The sequence below is a fragment of the Rattus norvegicus genome, chromosome 9 (genome assembly GCF_021556685.1).
Source record: "Rattus norvegicus strain SHRSP/BbbUtx chromosome 9, alternate assembly SHRSP_T2T, whole genome shotgun sequence".
NCBI classification, from domain to species: Eukaryota; Metazoa; Chordata; class Mammalia; order Rodentia; family Muridae; genus Rattus; species Rattus norvegicus.
Window position 1 is genome coordinate 107,657,501 of NC_141542.1, and position 15,043 is coordinate 107,672,543.

The 15,043-nt window shown below is 48.7% G+C and overlaps 1 protein-coding gene across 44 annotated transcripts in view; it reads right to left on the bottom strand.

Annotated features, from left to right (window-relative positions):
- Positions 1-15,043, bottom strand: part of Hdac4 (histone deacetylase 4) — a 246,647-nt gene that overhangs the window by 19,394 nt on the left and 212,210 nt on the right. For 37 of the 44 annotated variants that reach the window (XM_087566912.1, XM_087566919.1, XM_087566928.1 and 34 more), the window contains 6 exon segments: positions 14,445-14,552; positions 12,415-12,470; positions 11,564-11,651; positions 9,186-9,305; positions 8,350-8,447; positions 1,299-1,417 (listed from right to left, as the gene is read on the bottom strand). In XM_087566912.1, the coding sequence (XP_087423038.1) occupies positions 1,299-1,417; positions 8,350-8,447; positions 9,186-9,305; positions 11,564-11,651; positions 12,415-12,470; positions 14,445-14,552 (589 nt within the window). 44 annotated transcript variants of the gene reach the window in all.

A 15,043-nucleotide genomic window follows, 5' to 3' on the forward strand; every position in this document is an offset into this window, starting at 1 on the left:
AGTCATTAGTTTGGCTTTTGGATTGTATCTTCGTCCGACTGACTGAATTTTGGTTTCAGCGCTGTATCTTCCCCATCCAAAGGCTTTGTGCTGCCTGCCTGCCTGCCTTCCTGCATGTACATACATACACAAGTGGAAAGCAGCAGGCCCACGTCAATGCTGTGTATGGCTGGGGAGCATTCCCACACCCATGTCTGGCTATCTGCTTCCGTCTCAGGTCACACAGTCTTCTCTGTATTCATAGCCAGCACCCAGCACATCACTGCTGGGCAAGGGGATGGTATGCACAGCCAGACAGGCTGATGTTAGGTTAGGCACAAGAAAAGCCCTAGTAACCAGCCACTCACCAGGCCAGATTCAGGTCCACACTAGGCTGTATCTCCTGCTTCCTGTGAGGAGCTAGTGGGCAAAATTGATGGCAAATGAACGTGTATCTGATGGAAACATTGATACTGGCTTTTTGGTCACAGCTTGTAATGTGGTAACAGAAACTGTGGTACATGGGTACTCTCTGCCCATGTGGGACCCCACAGGAGCAGTGACAGCAGGAGAGAGGCACTGACACCCCAAAGGGTACCTCCTGTCTCATTATTCCCTTGCTGAGTCCATATCCACCATGGTGAAGCTGAGAGACAGGCTATCCTGTGATTAGATGTGCTGATGGGCAGAGAGGAGAGAGCGGCTCCAGGATGCCAGGATCTTGACTGAGGAAGGCACTTGTGCAAGGTTTCAGGACCCTAGGCTTCTTGTTGCCTTTGGTCAGCACCAATGGGTAAGAGTCAGTTAGGCCATCGTGTGACCCAACATGCTACAGACCAGAGGCCTTCTATATCTTTTCCACGTGCTACAGCAGAGCAGAAACAAAGGCCAGAGACAGTGCTAGAGAGTTCTTCCATGAGAAGTGCAGCAACTCTATGATACAAGGCCTCTTGGTTGGTTCCATTTGCAGCTTTAACTCCTATAAAGATCAGAGGGCCTAGTCCTCCAGCAGAGAACGAAACTCAGCACCAAGCACATGTCAGCTAGGTAGGACGGGAGCCCCATCTTGATGATTGGAGAAGGTGCCCACAGGACACTTGACAAGACTGGTGCATGCCCTTGTGAGTTTCTGTCCTAGGGGTAGGGCTTGTGACTTTCAATTCTCAGCCTCCTGCTGCTCAGGGCTTGCTGACGGCTGTTTGCACACACTCAGACTAAGTAAGAAATACAGGTGAGATCCCTCCTACTGCCTCACAGAGAACATAAACAATTGTGGGTGAGGAGACATAGACGTGGGACAGGTAGACTCTGGGACTTACATTTGGCAGAGAGATTGTACCCTCCAAGAGGTGTGGGGTGGCCCTCCACAGCATCGAAGCCCGAGGACACCAGTACCACATCTGGGGCAAACTCATTTGCGATTGGCATGACCACCGTTCTGCAAAGGACAAAAGAAGGCATTACTGGATCGGTGAAAGACATGGGATTTGGGAATCTGTAGCTATCAAATGCACTGTTCTTTGATGCTTGTGGCACCTTCTGTCCAATCCCCAATTGGTTAGTGGGCCAAGATCTGATGGCTGTAGCAGAACTGGAAAGAAATTAATGCAAATGCCCCCTCCCTTCCACACAACGAGAGGATTTTCAGGGCTTTCATCTAAGAAAGGCACATTGAGATGATTATTACTGATGTCAACCTGACAGAATCTAGAATCATCTTGGAGAGAATACGCTGAGCATGCCCATAACAGGTCATCTAGATTAAGTTAGCTACTGGGCTAAGGTACGCTAAATGGGGCTGACACTATCCCACAAGTTGGGGCCCTGGACTGCCAAGCAAGCTGACATCTGCATGCCCCTCTTCCCTGCTTCCTGACTGAATGCAATATGAGCTTACGCCTCAAGCTCCTCCTGCTGACATTTTGGCCATGGCACCCTTGAACTGTGAGCCAAATTATAGCCTTCCTTCTCCAAGCTGCTTTGCTCAAAGAACAATGTAAAAAGCAAGTGGACTACACAACGCGGAGAAGACACAAGGCTAGCTTTCTGCAGCCCTGCTGGGCTGTAGGCATACAGGCCCACCCACCTTACAGAGCTTTGTACCCATAAGCAATGGCCATGCATGTATATATGTGGGAAAGTCAATTAAAGAGAAAAGCTGACACCTAGAATGGCAAAAGGGGAAACTGATATCAGTTAAGAAAACTGTAAACCTGAGCCCCACTTAGGAGTTCAATGGTCAAGCCATCTACCTCTCAACATGAAACCCGTCAGCCACGGCCAAGCCGTGGTACAGGACCACAAACAATCCTGTCTCAGAGATTGCTTCATTAGGTGAGAAATGGCCAACACCAACTTTCAGTGTACTTTTGGGGGCCAGCAGGGACCCTGAGAGGGACATGCTTGTGGTCTCATAGCTCTAGCAGGAGTATTCTTTGCTCCTGAAGCGGATGTGGAAGGTGCTGTCTGGTCACGTGACTGCACAGGTAGGACTGTGAGCCTATCGAGGCACTTGGCATCTTTCTGTTTGTGAAGCTACCCCACCTAATGTTCCACCTAGAAGACAGCCGTGTCTCATACCCTTTCTAGCACATGTGGTGGGCCTTTATAAACTGTGCATGCAGGAGCACCACAGGAGGGGAAGACAGATGCTTCAGGAAATGTTTCATCCTACTACCATGCCAAACAATGATCAACCCACTTTCCTCTTCGACCTCTCAAACCATCCTATCAAAATTAGCAGAGGTACCAACTTTAGCCAAAGACACTCATAATTCAATGGGACTAACTCAGGAATGATTCCAGGACACACCTTGGCTGCCAGTTCCCCTGACTTCAGGGCAGTAGAACACATTCTGTCTATATCAGACCTCCCAGGGACAGCATAGACAGAGAAAGGCAGAATAAAGTGGTGAGGTGTGGCCTTACATGCCATTTCATTTGGAATGCAGAGGTCTCCTAAGGATATACACATTCAACCCCAGGTAACTGGGACCTATACAGGCACTGCAGACCAAAGTGGGACAACTGTGGGGATTGGCCTTCTACTGCTCTGGAGGTGCACACAGTCTAGTGTCTCCTGGAATTGTTCGTTTTAGGCTAAAGGGACTTTCCAAAAGCCAGTCTGCGCCTTGGGGGTCCTGTGGACCACTGTTTGAGTGCAGGATACATCCAGCTACCTAGACGAGGGCCAACCTGTAAAAGTCTGAGCAGGAAACCTTTTAGTCTTGGGTGAGACAGAGTACAGATGCCCTGTGGTGTCAAAGCAGTAACCACGGGTGACGAGGAAAGACTCAAACTGGGGGATTCCACACAGGGCCATGGCGACAGATCTCTGCCCTGGACTCATCTTCCTGACATGCCAGGCTCTTCAGGGAAGGACCTCAGCCTTAGACAACATAGCTGTCATTGTGCCCAGCTGCAACAAAGACAATCACTGTCATTTCATTGGTACAAAGAATTTACATGAGCATTTACCCAGTGTATACACTGGAATTTGTCTAGAAACATCACAATGGTCAGGAGCAAGGACTTCATGTAGCTAGTCACAGGGTAGAGAATGCCATTGTATCCTTTGGCTTCTATGTGACTGACAGGACTGCATGGCAGGGCATGGTCTGCAGGCACCTCTGAGTCTTGGGTCTTCCTTGGTGGTGTGAGACACTGAACTGATAAGATGTCTGGACAGTGGTTGTCATAGCATTATACCAAGGAGACAACATCTTAACTAACTATTCAATGAAGACATTGTCACAGAACTCCTGTCTTCAGAATACTAGAACCTACCACAGTTTTGGCAGGGATTTTAAAGCCAAGCCAATTTGTTTTCAAGTAAAACCATAGCTGTTTGTCCCAACTGTGCCATTTGCTAAGCACTCAGCAAGTACATATGGTGGGCTTTAGTACTTAGCTTTGAAGTATAGCTAAGCTATTTAATATCTAATTACCTGCACCACAGAATGTTCTGCTAAAATCATTATTAAACAGAGCTCATACCAAGAGTACTGATGCTTACAACTGCTGTGTGTTACGGCAAAATGAAATGTAAACCATTCCTCAGGCTGGAGCCAAAGTGGCCCCTGCACACAGCAACAGTGGATGTTTGCAGATGCACAATCTTAGGATGTCCCAGGCTTGGTGTCTTCTCAGGTGACTTTGAAAATGTGCTGAAGCTAGGGTAACTGACGATGGCCCTGAATGGAAAGTATCCAGTGTCCACCTGTGACACCACAGGAGCGTCTTTGCTCCTTGTTGGAACATGACTGTTTTTACTCTGTGTATCAGGTAGACACTTCCTGCTGCACTGTGGATGTGCTTCCTACCCAGGACCTTGTAGGAAAGAACCTCAAAGAATGTCCCCATTTAACTGGTGTTCTAAGAAAATGGGAGACTGAGTTTGCATTTTACCTCCCAAAATAAATTCTGAAACCATCAACCTTGTATCTGAAATAGAAGATAAAATATTTGTGGGCCTCCTCTCCATCCTTTTGTACATTTATGTACATGTCTGTGAGTTTGAGGTTGAGGGCAGGGAGGCACAGCTTCCTGAGACAGCAGATCACTTTACCATCTGCCTAAGGAAGGAGAAATGAGTCAAAACGGGCAGCCAAGAGGGCTGGAAATGTGACCATAGTTCATCCCTTGCTGTGGGGAGGGAATAAGAGCCCTCGCAGATGCAGAGTACAGTGGGTGACCACAGCATGTGGAGTGATCCTATGTATGCTGTGTGATGTTTGTTGTGTAATGCATGTCAATGTCACATAGCAAAGCTACCAAGTCCACTCCCATCCTGACACGCTTTTACTCTATCTCCACATGCTCACTGTGGCAAGCTGACCCCAAACTGCCTCGGCTGGCAGCCCTGTATCTGAGAGCCTGCCTTTCCCTCCACAGGCCTCCTCTGGTTTCCAGTACCTCTTCCCACTCATCTAAACTAGGGGACAAACCCAAACAGACTCTGTGTGGGGTATCCTCACACTGGCAAAGGCTTGGGCTCATGGGAAGCTATTCTCGTCTCAACTGGCCTGTCTTTCTCTCTGATCCAGTTCTAGTCTCTAAGGAACCATAGTAGGGTCCTCACTTCTTTATACCTAAAGCATTCTATCCTAATGCACCGAACTTCTTTCCTAGATTATTAAATGCCAACTCAGACACTTTCTAGAAAAATGTCCCTAGTCAGAACATTCTCTGCTATATACCCAAATTCGCTCTTTTGACTCTCAGGCCTGGTGCTGCTCAACCTCCTACAATTAAGTGTGTTGGAGATCGAGTTGCCCACAATCCCGTCAGCCTCAGTTCCTCTCAATTCCATTGCTTGTAACTGTGCAATGAGGTAGTCCCATGCTCTAGGCCTCTTTTCCATTGGACTTGTCCACTCAAACATGATGGCTGCTTTATCCTGGGACCGAGTTTTTACCCAGGCCACCGGAGACAGATCACTTGGTACTCAGAAGGAAGAAACCCTCAACATTCCCCCAGGACCAAGGTGAACAGACAGTTTCCTTGGGGATGACCTTTTCCCCCACATACTTGGCCTGGGCCTCACCTTTGGGGGCTTCTGAGGCCCCCTGGTGGTTGAGAGCCATCCTCCACATCACAGATGTAAATAAACTTTATCACTGTTTTCTCTCTGGGGCCAGGCAGATCAAGAGAGGTTGCTGATTCCCTGGACTTCCAATGCTAAGCTTTATGCTTCTTTCTGTGTCTTGACTTCTAAGACCACCACCATTCACTATCTAAGGAAGTAGTAGGTGCCATGATGAACTGCATCTACCTTTTAAAGGTAGTTGATGGGTTGACCAAATCTTAACATAGTGAGTGCTTGTCTCTCAGATATGAAGTCATTCAGAAGGCAGAGTAGTTACTACAGTTGGTACCAGCAGAGTATGTATGTATTCACAGGAGTTATGTGTAATTTTACTCCTGCTACCCAAAGAGCTCTTTGGAAAAGGCATCAACAGCAATAGGCTGCAGACAGGAATGAGGGCTGAAGGCCCACTGAAAGGCACTTGGGCTTTTTATAGTGTGAGGCCAGTGTCTCCTCAGTGAGAAATTACGGATGGCCCTCAGAACACCAGCACTGCTGATATCTTTTTTAAGCTTCCTGATGACACATGACGCTGTGTCACTGCAGGCAGGTCCAGGAGGCTAAGGACAGTGAATCATGGGGCTACCTCCCAGCCCATGGTGCTCTGCCTGAGCTCCGACAACTTCAAAGCTGTGTCTGGCTTGGGGCCTGGTTTGAATTATAGTTCCTTTTCTCTTATAAGCCTCTAAGCCCTAGGAGAAAGTGCCTGTCACTTCTGGATCTCATTAGGGGCAATTTTCTTATCTTTTCTTCATCGGAGCCTTGATCCCCTGAAAATGTGACCTGGCAGGAGAGGGCTCTGAAGAACAAGGTGCTGCCTTTGAGGCATGCCTTGTCCCAAGGGGACCCAAAGGCGGAGACTGAAGAAAAAAGGGAGAGTGAGCCTCTGACCCCTTTCCCCACCTGATATCCAGGGAACTATAAATTGTGAACTTCAAAGTGCTACTTTACATTAAAATCAATAAAAAAAAAAAAAAGACAACCTGAAACAATTTCCCTTTTCAAAGAAGTGACTGAAGCTTTAGAAGGCCCCTCAATATGAGCTTGCCATTCATACACTTTGCCAAACGTCAGAACAGATGTCAGGGAGACTGAGGAAGGAAGGCTCACCTCAAAGTCTGGCCAGGCACGTCAGACACTGCAGATACCTGGGCAGAGACACCAGGGGTCAAATTTGGGGCCCAGGACCACAAAACTGCAGGCAAACTCAAGAAATACCCCCTGTGAAATGCAAGGCCTAGGGGATGCAAGGTCTGATGGGTATCCATTTATTGTCTGTCATCAAGACTATTATCTTCTTTTTGTACCATAGCCACCATGAGGCCTTCACAGGCCCTGACCTGCAAACAGCATCTGCTCAGAAGTAGAGGCCACTAGCTGGGCAATGACTTCCATTCACAGCACGGAGACTTCCTATCTCCACTGTGTGGACACGCCCAGGTTCAGGACTACTGGGTGACTGCACGACACTCCTGGTCCTTAGGCTCAGCTTTCATGGACTTCCTAGTGTGGGGAAGTTTGTGAGTGAGGTGAGCACAGATCAGTGGCCCAAAGAAAGGGATCAGAGCAGAGGGGCAGGTTAGAGAGCACGAAGCTTCTAAGGCCTGAGCGATCCCTGCATCTAGTCAACAGCTGAACAGCAGACCTTTGTGATTATGTCAAATGAGATTTGTCACTTCTAGGAGCTACTGATAGATTAGTCAACTCACACCACTGGGCCAGGACTTTACCATACTGGACCCCAACCACCTTTCCGATGGGAAGTGGGACGGGGAACCTACTTCAAAACGAGCAAGCAGGTGCTGGGAAGTGCCGTGAGACTGGTACCATAACTACAGAGCGCACGGCAAGTCTATATAAACTTTACAGACACATCTATCTCACTAACTGTGCATATACACTTCCATACATGCACACACATTTGCTCACACCTCCAGAGATTTATGTCTTATGGCATATATGTACACAGCAATAGGCATACATAGACACACACAGAGAGAGAGAGAGAGAGAGAGAGAGAGAGAGAGAGAGAAAGAGAGAGAGAAAGGGGAGGGGAGAGGGAGGAGGGAGAGAGAGATACATAAAGCCATATGTGTGTGTGTGTGTGTGTGTGTGTGTGTGTGTGTGTGTGTGTGTGTACAGAGGTTAAGACATGACCCCAGAATTTCAGAAGAAGCAGAGAAGACCTCTGGAGGTCTGAAGACGTTCTCATCCAAAAAAAAAAAAAAAAAAAAGTGCTGTTGAGACTCAAGGCCTCTCAGGGCATCTGTGCCCTGGGACTACTCCTGAGCTATTGCTTGGAGCTGTCACATTAAGCAGCTACTGGGGAAAGCTGTGTGGTGGTAAATCAGGAGGAGAGCAGTAGGCCCAGCCATCCACTGCTGGCTGCAGTCTGGCCTGATGGAAAGGAAAAGAACTGTGGGGGACGGAGGTCAGTATTGAGGTCAGTATTTTGTAAAGGAAAGCACTTTGCAGCTGATGCAGGGATGGTTCTCCTTCACTCACTTCCACTTTCCTTTCACAAAGGGTTTGTGGAAGAATGAGCAAGGAATGAGATCTTTTCATCCTGTTTCCAGTGACTCATGGAACTCTCTCCAGCATAGCAGAAGTCTTCCCTTCCCTCACCACCTCTCCATGTTACCACTCGGACCCAGACAGACTCAGAGAGGGGAACTGGTAACAGAAGGAGGCAGTAACAATGATTAGCCCCAGAGTCCCCAGCATGCTTGGCTGCCCCGGACTCAGAAGGACCAGTCTCTGTGGTTGGACAGCGGGGTACTCACCTGAAGGCTGCCAGGTACTCGGCGTCTCCCATGGGGGGATCGAGGCCACCCGTGAAGGCCATGTTGACATTGAAACCCACGCCTGGCCCTGTGCCCACCTGTGGCCACAAGGAGAGAAACTGTCACCAACTCTGAAGAGAATACCTGGTACAACTGACACTTGAACTAGGATGTGTTGGGCTTCTGTGCCTACAGGGACAGCCACAGGTTCTGCGCATTTGTGTGTGAGCTCACGAGTGAAGCTGGCTACCAGTAGTAGGCACTGTCATCAGTGGAACAGTTGCCATAGGGCTGCAGCTACTCATGGGCCCTGAAGTAGGAGGGTCTATTGAGAGACGTTCCTGAGGACCTGAATGCTATGTATGCACAGAAGTGACTCTATTGTGGGACAATCCTCAGAGGTCAAGCTCTGTGTCCCTGGGCCCACCAGGTAGTACCAGATCCCAGAGGACAGAGGGACTTGGGTATACTGCCTAAGGATGCCCCCTAAAGACAGTGGCTGGGAGTACCACAAGGTACAGAGCAGCAGTATCCTGGAGGAGCAGTATAGCAACCTCCCTTTGTGTGTGGTTTGCTTGCTCCAAATGAAAGCAGAAATGGTGTGTAGATTCTCATTAAACTAGACAAAATCCTAGCCCAAATCAGGCACAGCACAATTAAGGCTAGCATTTTCTGGCAGGGCAGTCTGAGATGTTACGCGTGTGAAATGCTACTTCTGTGGCAGATGCAGGCCTGCACCTATCCATCTCTCCTTATAGCTGTGGTATCTGGCTCCAAGATGGCTTCCCCCGCCCCGTACCCTGCACCAAACACAAACTTTCACACACTCCACATACCTCATCTGGTGCTCCACTTCCTGGGAAGAAGTTCCCATCGTCATAGCGGTGCAGGGACATGTAGAGAACATTGGGGTCATTGTAGAAGGCCTGCTGGGTCCCATTCCCATGGTGCACATCCTGAGAGAACAAGAGAGCTGGCTCAGGGAGGACTACCACCCGCCCCATCCATCTGTGCCCCGTACTTTGGAGTAGCAGCTCTTACTTGGCGAACACCCTGGAACCTTTGGCCAGGCTTACACCTCATGGTCAGGTACCACAGGGTGCAGGCAGCATTATAGAGATGCTGAGGCAAGAGTCTGAGTAACTCTGAGCACCACAGTACAGTCCTGACTTCAGTGAAAGGGATGGGTTAGGCTTCTAGCTGAGCTGAGGCTGCTATTTCAAACAAAGCCATCTGAATAATCTTACATGCCTGCCTTATTTGTGGTAAGTGAACCATTTCCTAAGGATAATCACTAATTGTGGCTTGGCTACTTACAGGCACATCACAAAGGGCAGCTGTTCTCAGCCTGTGGGTTGCAACCCCTTTGGGGTTGCATATCAGAGATCCTGCATATCAGATATTTACATTACGATTCATAACAGTAGCAAAATTACAATTATGAAGGAGTGACAAAAATAATTTTCTGATTGGGGTTAGCACAACATAAGAACTGCATTAAAGGACTGGAGCCCTTTGGAAGACTGAGAACCACTGACATAGGGTATGTGGCAGTTGAAGCTAGGTGGTCTCGAGTGACCCCCCACCCTGAAATGACCAGCTCTTTTCTTTTTTTTTTTTTTTTTTTTTTTTTTGGTTCTTTTTTTCGGAGCTGGGGACCGAACCCAGGGCCTTGGGCTTCCTAGGCAAGCGCTCTACCACTGAGCTAAATCCCCAACCCCGACCAGCTCTTTTCTTAAACTTGATGTCCACTTATCAATAGGCGGTACTGGCTTCTGCCAGCTACGTGGCTTTGCACTGCATAGCTCTGTGTGTGTGGTGTGTGTGTGTGTGTGTGTGTGTGTGTGTGTGTGTGTGTGTGTGCAAGCGTGCGTGCACTTGTGGGGCTGGGGGTGGGGGTGAAGGAGGATGAGGAAAGCTTTCTTTTCTACAGGGTCATCTTTGCTCAGTGTAGGCTACAGATGTGTCGATGCCCGGCTACTCAGAAACACAAGTGCTCTTCATCTGAAGCACCAGGTCCCTGCTGGGAGGAGGAACCATGGGTAACACTGGGTAACAGTAAGTGGATGGGTACAGTGAGTCATAGTAATATCTTTGTGTATTACCACCATGCTTTTTATATGAAGTGTGGCCCTGGGAAGCATGTCCTGCAGCCCTGGGAAGACAGGACTGTATTTATGTGGGTCACCTGTGGACCTAGTTGTTCCCAGAACATAGTTGTCAGGTCTGTTGCCACCAACTGCATGGTACTTCTGGTTTTTTTTTTTTTTTTGCCCACTTCTCTGCTTGTTCCTCAAGAGGACAGGCTCACTGGTGTGTAGAAAACTATACTGCCTTCCCTGCCTTGCTCAGGCCCTGTTCTGAGTCCAAGAGTTGACTTGTTCTCCTGGTTTATATTTTGTTGGTTCTTTTCAAAACTGAGAAAGGCTTGAAATCCAAATGCTATCCCAACCTGATGTGGGTTTAGTAAAGTATGTTATGAGACATCAGTACTAAAGAGTTTCTGTGTGCAGGTGTATCAGAACCATTGGTTTCTTATAGCTTTTTACATAACATACAATTCTGCAGAACAGGGCCACCCAGCATGCATGCCCTGGAAACCACTTCTCTCAGCCAGGAACCAGCGTGATCCAGGCTTGACAGAAGCCCAGGCTGCCTCTTTCCCTGGTATTTGGAGCTCATGACACTTAGGCACTGTGACTAAGGAACGCTGATAGGCACACATGATATCTGTCTACTCATGGAACAGTGATATTTGGCTTAACTCGAAGAGAAGAATCAGCCACTCCATAGTGGGGTTCAAAGAAGCTGTGTTCACTCAGGAAGATGGAGGCTTAGTCACGGGTGTGGAGTGAGTTTTAGCTCGTGAAAGTGGGCAGCCCAGATCCCATGTGCCCTGGTCAGAGCATTCCGAAAGGTTGAACGTGACCTTCAATCCTCCAGCTTCCTGAGAGTCACTGCTGAGGACCAGCCATGGCAGCCACCCTCACTGTGGGTACTATCTTGGCAGCTCAGCTAGCCCAAGTCTTGAAACCAACTTCTAATGGATGCAGGCTTTACTTCTTTGATCTCTGAGACTGTTTCCAGAGAGTTCAGTTCCCCAATTCCAAGTATCGACAGAGGTCAAGGCCCAGTGCTCAGTCAGGCTGTTCACTGGGGAAGCAGGTGGGCATACATGCTCTTTCCAGAACTGGCTAGGGAGGCATCCACTCACCCAGTCTACAATGAGGATCTTGCTCACATTCAACCTCTGCTGGAGAAGTTTGGCTGCAATTGCCACAGAATTAAAGTAGCAGAAACCCCTGCAGAAGAGACACCTAGTTACTGTTTTTACATTGTGCATAGCGGAGCATCATCTAAAGTCCCTATGAGGTTTAGGTGAAGGCCAGCTGGTTCTTCTGGGAACCTTTACTGATGCTGGTGATGGACCAAAGACAGAATATAGGCACACAAAGCCACAATAAATATACATATGCCACAGACTGATAGGCACAGAAGCACGTGTCACATAAGATCCACCCATCAGACACACATACTACCCTTCACAGATGCACATACACACATCAGATAAACGCACACATGCACACACGCTGAAGACACACACAAACACTGTTGATGGTTAATACTGGTTAACTTGACGGGATCGAGAATCATCCGGAAACATCTATTTGGGATTATCTAATTAGGTCAGCCTCTGAATAATTATCTTGCTTAGGTTAAAAAGTTGGTAAAACCCATCAAAAAATATGAATGGTACTATTCCTGTGGGCTAGAGACTGGAACCACCACCATGTATACTTCTGGCACAGTCTCTGTGGCATCATACTCATTTTTACCACTCGGAACCATCTCTTTGTTAAACCCAACTGGGAAGCTAACAGGTGGCAGGGCCCACACTCCTCATCCAACTGCATGAACCTCAGGTCACATGTCTACCTTGGCTGTGGGCAGAGGAGACAAAGCAGTACATCCTGGGCACGAGGCCATGGAGTTCCTCCCCAAGCCTCGAGATGCTCACCCGGCCCTGTTACCCATGCTTTTGATCAGCCTGCTGTGCCTACTTACATGGGTGTACTCTCCTCGGCATGGTGTCCTGGGGGACGAACCACAGCAAAGCCATTCTGCAGATGATAGCAGACAGTGGGACATAGTGAGGAAGGACATTTCTTACCCACAAGAAAGTCATAAAGTCAGAATTCACAGAAGGATACCGTTTCCATTACTACTGGTCCCATGACACTGGTGGGGTATGGGGTTAGCTGAGCCTTGTCTTGTAGGAAGTCTGGCTCCATTTTTAAGGGATCTGTTCAGAGCTCCCGATCTGAGGACAGACAGTAGACCCTCGGCTGTTTTCAAGTGCCCATGGGTCAGGGCTGCCATTGGAGGGGGGTGGGCTAGGGTCCGGGATAGTCTTGTTGCCTGCTGCTCACTGGCAGCCTTATGGCAGGCAGACAAGGATACAAATGAAAGAAAGCTGGGCATGGTGGTGAATGCTATAATCCCAGCAGGAAGATCAGGAGTTCGAGGCCAGTCTCAGCTATACTGTGAGCTGGAGGTAACTTGGCTAAACGAGAAATTGTTTTCTCATCCCCTAAAAAAGTAAAGAGTCTCACACAGGGTGCTGCTGGGTCCATGCCATGCCTCCAGCAGGCTTGGGCTCACCTCTATCCTGACTGCAGCTTAGCTGTCGGGGGAACAGACAGCTCACACAATATTCAACTCCACTTCCACCCAGAAGAACTGCTACAGAGCTGGCGCTGGATGGCATGGCTGCACAGCCTACTCCCCGTCAACCATACTTCACGGAGTCAACTGTACACCACTGGGGTTGCCGCTGTAAAAGCACTCAGCACCCATGTAAGTAGGCACAGCAGGCCTCGTCAGGCCCATATCTGCCTCTGCACCAGCACCAACAAGTAGTCAAGCTTTAACTGAGCACAAGAAGGTCAGCTGACTACTGACACGGGTGCTGGACTGCTAAGCTGGCTCCTTAGGACAGGACATGGCAGTGGTAAGGCTGAGAAGCAGATCTACAACTACTACCAACCTACTTCTCCTCAGTCCTGCGTCTGCGCTCTGCACTGAGTCCTGGTCACTGGCTTCTAACAAGCAGTTAGGTCTAAAATGGGGTCTAACATGCCTCAGATTCTACCTGCCTCTTAACTGAGCAGACAACTGTGTAGATGGGGCTGAGCAGCAGCCAAGCATGGCATGAAGACACACCAGCCCTCACAATGAGCACAGACGAACTCCCAAGGGGACATTTCCTCATGAACATCCTCATGAAAAGCTTCCACAATGAGTATAACCTTCCATTGTCAGGCCCACATCTTTTAGCACATTGTGGTTGGTAGGAAGCCAACATGGTGGTTCTCAGTAAGGCCATGCATGGGCTCTGGGAAGCCTCTCTGAATATGTCTCAAGCTGAGACAGTCCCTCTTTTCTTCGGGACACTTCAAGTAGACAAGGCTTTTTACTTCTGGGAACAAGGTGGGCAGGAGCTGCCAGTGATGGGAATGTCACAGCTGCCTGTCCCTATGCACATGACAGAGACCCTGGCACAGGAAGGCATTTTATTTCTGCTAGGGTTCAGTGTGCTAGGAAATTTCCAGTTGCTGTCTGGTTCAGCAGACATCCTGTGGTTTGACAACTACACAAGCAGGAGTCTGCAGGATCCACATGGTACTGCCTTTCAAGATCTGCCACACGCCAACACTGGCACAGGTCAGAGAAGATCCAGTTTCCCACACAGATCCTAACAGACTCCCTTTCGACTCTGTCTTATCCAAGTGTCTCTCCACCAGTTCAGTGTCGTGAGGCAGCTGTGACTGCGGCAGTCGTGCACTATGTTTGGTGCTGTTGTTATTTTAGAAGAGACATTCTGAAGATGCCTCATTTGAATTTCAGTACGGCTGATAATGAGGAGATGGGCTACAGGAATGAAAGCTTGCTAGGACCCTCAGCAACTAGGATGGGTAAAGAGCTCCACAGAGCATCTGAGAATGTGCCGATACTTTTTCCCCAGCATGGAAAGGCCCACATCATCCTGGACAGGAGCCTCCTCGAATAGGGCAGAGGGCAGTGGACTGACTGACCTTTAGCTCTCCCGTGGCCACCTTGAAGACCAGCTCCACTACACAGCCTACAGCCAGGCGGGCTGCCCCAGACGAGTGCACCTCATTCCATATGGTATCACTATCCACCTGTGGAGAAAACACTCCTCAGAGAGCCACATCCCATGTCGCTGTCACTGTTGTCACACATTTCTTTTTTGAGAAGTGCCAAAACAGTAAACACAGAAATAAAAGCAAGTGACCAGAAAAAGCAGACTACCATGTAGTACCCATCTGTAATGCCCCTTTCTTCCCAACGTGCTCTAACAGACCTGGGCTGACAGTGAGTATCCTAGCCTGCCACTCCCTTACTTTTTAAAAGGGAACTGAGGCTACAAGTTATGCTAACAAACGGAACATTAAATGGAATAGAAGCTACAATAGGCAGCTCTATTACCTTAGAATTTAACTGCAAGCCTACTGAGGGCTGAGAGTAGTTACATGAGACCAGGGTGCAAGGCGTCAAAAAGAACTCTCAGGTCTATTCCATTGGCAGAAAGGTAGCCTGTTAGCTTCCACTCAAAACAGAAAGCAGGGCAACCATTTGTCTACTAACTGGCTTGGACAAAGGAGAACACATT